This window comes from Lotus japonicus, chromosome 3, assembly GCF_012489685.1.
Source record: "Lotus japonicus ecotype B-129 chromosome 3, LjGifu_v1.2".
Classification (NCBI taxonomy): Eukaryota; Viridiplantae; Streptophyta; class Magnoliopsida; order Fabales; family Fabaceae; genus Lotus; species Lotus japonicus.
Window position 1 is genome coordinate 55,703,171 of NC_080043.1, and position 3,807 is coordinate 55,706,977.

The 3,807-nt window shown below is 42.0% G+C and overlaps 1 protein-coding gene across 1 annotated transcript; it reads left to right on the forward strand.

Moving 5' to 3' along the window:
- The first annotated feature begins 1,839 nt into the window (after nucleotides 1-1,839).
- LOC130744342 (uncharacterized) lies at nucleotides 1,840-3,066 on the forward strand. Its single transcript, XM_057596532.1, has one exon. The coding sequence runs from the start codon at nucleotides 1,840-1,842 to the stop codon at nucleotides 3,064-3,066; it is 1,227 nt and encodes a 408-aa protein (XP_057452515.1).
- Nucleotides 3,067-3,807: the final 741 nt, after the last annotated feature.

The following is a 3,807-nucleotide window of genomic DNA, read 5'->3' on the forward strand; positions in this document are numbered from 1 at the left end:
ATAATATTGTAGAAATTAAAAACAATGATGGACATGAATATTAAACATAATTATGTTACGTCAAAATAATTAAATTTTTCAATAAGTTCTATATTAATTTTAAAAATTAAATTTTAATTAAAAGAGTCATTTTAAAAGCATACGTCTTTCTTTCCTCTCACTTTTTCTTCCACTTTTTATAAAATCAAACAACCTAAAACTCATCTTACTTTTCCTTCTCTTTCTTTCCTTTTTCTTTCTTTTCTTTTCCTTTCTTTCCCTCCCAATACCAAACAAACCATAAGGTTATATGTAGTTAATTGATCATAAATAATAGAAACCATTTTTGGTTAATTCCGCATTTAGTTTTCGTGATTTAGAGCTATTAGTACTGAAAACAAGTCAAAGAGTACACGGTACTAGGGATGAAACTAATAATTCAAATTCAAACTAAAACAATTTAACTTTTTTTAACATTTAAGAGAATTTTCTTTGAACTGAATCAAAGGATGACACATCATGACAAAAGTGGATTAACAGGATATTCCTTTATTCTACACTTCCACATCATTTTATGTAATTATCTAACATTAAGAAAAGTAGTTACAAATAATAAATTTGTAAAAGAATTTATTCACTCTCTCAGATTACCCTTATTTAATTTCTTATAAATTTCCCTCTTCAAGTTATTATTTCCAAATCTCATTGTCTCTTTCATATTAAATATGAGTATAGTTTTGAAAAAAAATAATTAATACTCCATTAATATTGTAAATGAACTTATATTTAGTAATAAGAAAAACACTCAAAAATGGTCTTATAATAAAGAACGGATGGAGTAAAATATTTCGTTGCTCGAAAATCAGTGACAACGCTATTACATTGTTTTTTAATATGAACGTAAACACAAAAGAAAAAATTAGAAGCCAAACATAAGCAATTCTAAACAGTAGAAGATAAATAGGAAAGACTATTGGACTGGGCGAGACGCTAGGGTCCCTCGCCCAAGAAACCCAGCTTTAGGCGCAGGATGCATCAGGACTTTGGGTCTCTCTCCCCAAGGCCCAACTGGCCCATTTGGATAGGTTAAAGGCGCGAAAGCCCAACTCTAGCCCTATAAATAGGAGGGGAATACCAATTCTAAGGGACTCTTAGCTCATTTGAGAAATAATAGCATTGAAATTTAGTTATATTTTCTCTCTCTAAGCATTTACATCACCTTCCTCACACTTTGGGTACTACCTTCCCTCTCTATGTTCTAGCACGGAACATTTGGCGCCGTCTGTGGGGATCGGTAGATTTCTATTCCCGGACTACGTGGATCACGATTCAGTGGAGTGAAGCTTGTTCTTCTAAAAAATTGTTCTCGAGTTTTTGGTAGATTGAGATCCAGAAGAGGATTCCTTGATTTTCCGTACAGTTTCTTCCGTTTCCGAGTTTTTCCGAAGAAATTCTCCAATTCCAATGGAAACACGTCGCAGACGACATGATGAAGATCCTGGACATCGGCATGTTTTGCCGCCGCGTGAGGAGACGGATCATGTGACTCATCCTGCTCCGCCTCCACCTCCTCCTTCTCCGACGCCTCCGTTGCCCTCACCGCCGTCCTCGCCAGAGCGGCAAAGGTCACCCACAGCGTCAGGAGGAGAGACTCAGGCACCTTAGGCACCGATCTCCAGCCAAGATTGGAGACGTATTATTAGTAGTATTGACGATATACGACAACGAAACGAGTATCTTCAAGAGCAGCTAGAGTATTATCGTTTTGAGCAGCAAGATGAGGGAGAGCGCAAAGCAGAGGCTGTGGCTGAGTTCGAACCGTTTTTAGTTGCGGTAAGGGAAGTTGTCGTTCCAGAAAATATGAAGAATATAGTGCTAGAGACCTACAGTGGAAAAGCTGATCCTAAGGAGCACCTGCTGTATTTTAACACAAAGATGGTGATCAACGCCGCTTCTGATGCGGTCAAGTGTAGGATGTTTCCAGCCACATTCAGAGGCACAGCAATGGCGTGGTTCCCGACTCTACCACGAGGATCCATCACGAACTTTTGTGACTTCTCATCCAAATTCCTTGTCCAGTTCTCGGCGAGCAAAACTAAGCAGGTGACGATTGAAGATTTGTACAAAGTGCGTCAATCCGAGGGCGAGACTTTGAAACAGTACGTGAAGTGGTTCAGCGCTGCATCAGTAAAGATAGAGGAATCCGAGTCAAATGCCTGTGCTCGCGCCTTTAAAAACGGATTGCAGCCAGGGAAGCTAAATAGTAAATTGAGCCGAACGCCAGCCAAGTCAATGGCGGAGGTGCGAGCCCGGGCGAACACATACATACTTGACGAAGATGATGACGCTTTTAAGCGGAGACGCGCGAAGGTAGAGAAGGATGGCAACCAGAGGGATGTGTCACCAGAAGATAAGTCGAGCAAGGAGAAAGTAGAGGGAAACAGAAGACGGGACAGGAAGGTTCGAACAGGGGAAAGGGCACCGAGGGAATCTTTGTATCCCAAAAAGGAAAATTTTGAGCGGCACCGACCCTGGCATCAGGCTGACCCCCGTTGCCGAGAGGAGGCGAGGAAAAGCTTGAACGCCCACCTGACAGAGCTGCTGCGTGAAGTTAAGGCGACGCACGCAGTTGAAGAGGGCGAAAGAGGGGCTGACCCGCCACGGACAACGACAGACAAGACTAAGTGGTGTGAATATCACCACTCAGCAGGACATGACACGGGGGATTGCTTTACTCTGAAGAATGAGATCGAGAGACTCATCCGAGCGGGGTGGTCGCAGCTGAATGAACGCGGCGATCGCTGGAACGGAGAACGACAGCAGGGGAACAGGTACAGGGGGTCTCGCCAGCAAGACGAACGCCGGCGGGAAGATCGTCGCCACACGCCGAATACTGACAAAAAGGAGACGTTGGCCGCACGGAAGAAAGGAGCAGAGGAAACCTTTAATAAGGATCTTGAACCACCGGTTGGCACGATAAATACAATTGCAGGTGGTTTCGGCGGGGGTGGTGTAACAGCCTCAGCAAGGAGAAGACACGCTAGGACGGTGACGTCAATGCAACAATACGAGACTCCTTTTGGGTGAAGGTGTGAAAAACGGTAGAAAGGGGGGGTTTGAATAACGTTTTCAGTACAAAACTACCACCTTAAAGATTTTGACAAATCTTTCGAGAACTTAAGTGCTAAAGATAAGAGATAGAAAAGCACACAAGTATTTTATCCTGGTTCACTTGATAAATCCCTCAAGCTAATCCAGTCCACCCGTTAAGGTGATTTCTTCCTTCTTAGAATGAAGGCAATCCACTAATCAGATAATTGTTACAACTGCACTTGAAACCTACAAGTGACTAACAATACACTGACTTAGCTCTCACTAAGATTCACTCTCTTAGTCTTCTCTAGGATCCGATCAACCTTGATCTCCTAAAGGAATCACCACTAAGATTCACTCTCTTAGTCTTCTTAAGGATACTGACCTACCCGGTCCCTTAAGGAAAATCAAACAACTGTTTGAGGTTGGTGTTTACAAAGGTTTGCTTCTAAATAAGCTGAGTGTAAACTAAATAAGAATAGAAGAAGAAAGTAGAGGCTTGAATCTTTTCTTGTATTGCAGCTCTGGGTTTCTCTTACTCTCTAGTCTTTCTTCTTTTCTTCAGCCTTTTATAGTCCAAGGTGCAAAGGATATTTCTGTTGAGAGAATATGACCGTTGGAGGGCATTTCTGGAACTTCCAGAACCTGCAGTGGCTGAACTTTGGTAGGTAGGCATTTCAGAATAGTACACTGCTCTTGTACTTCTCGATAGAGACATTTGCCTTTAACCATTGA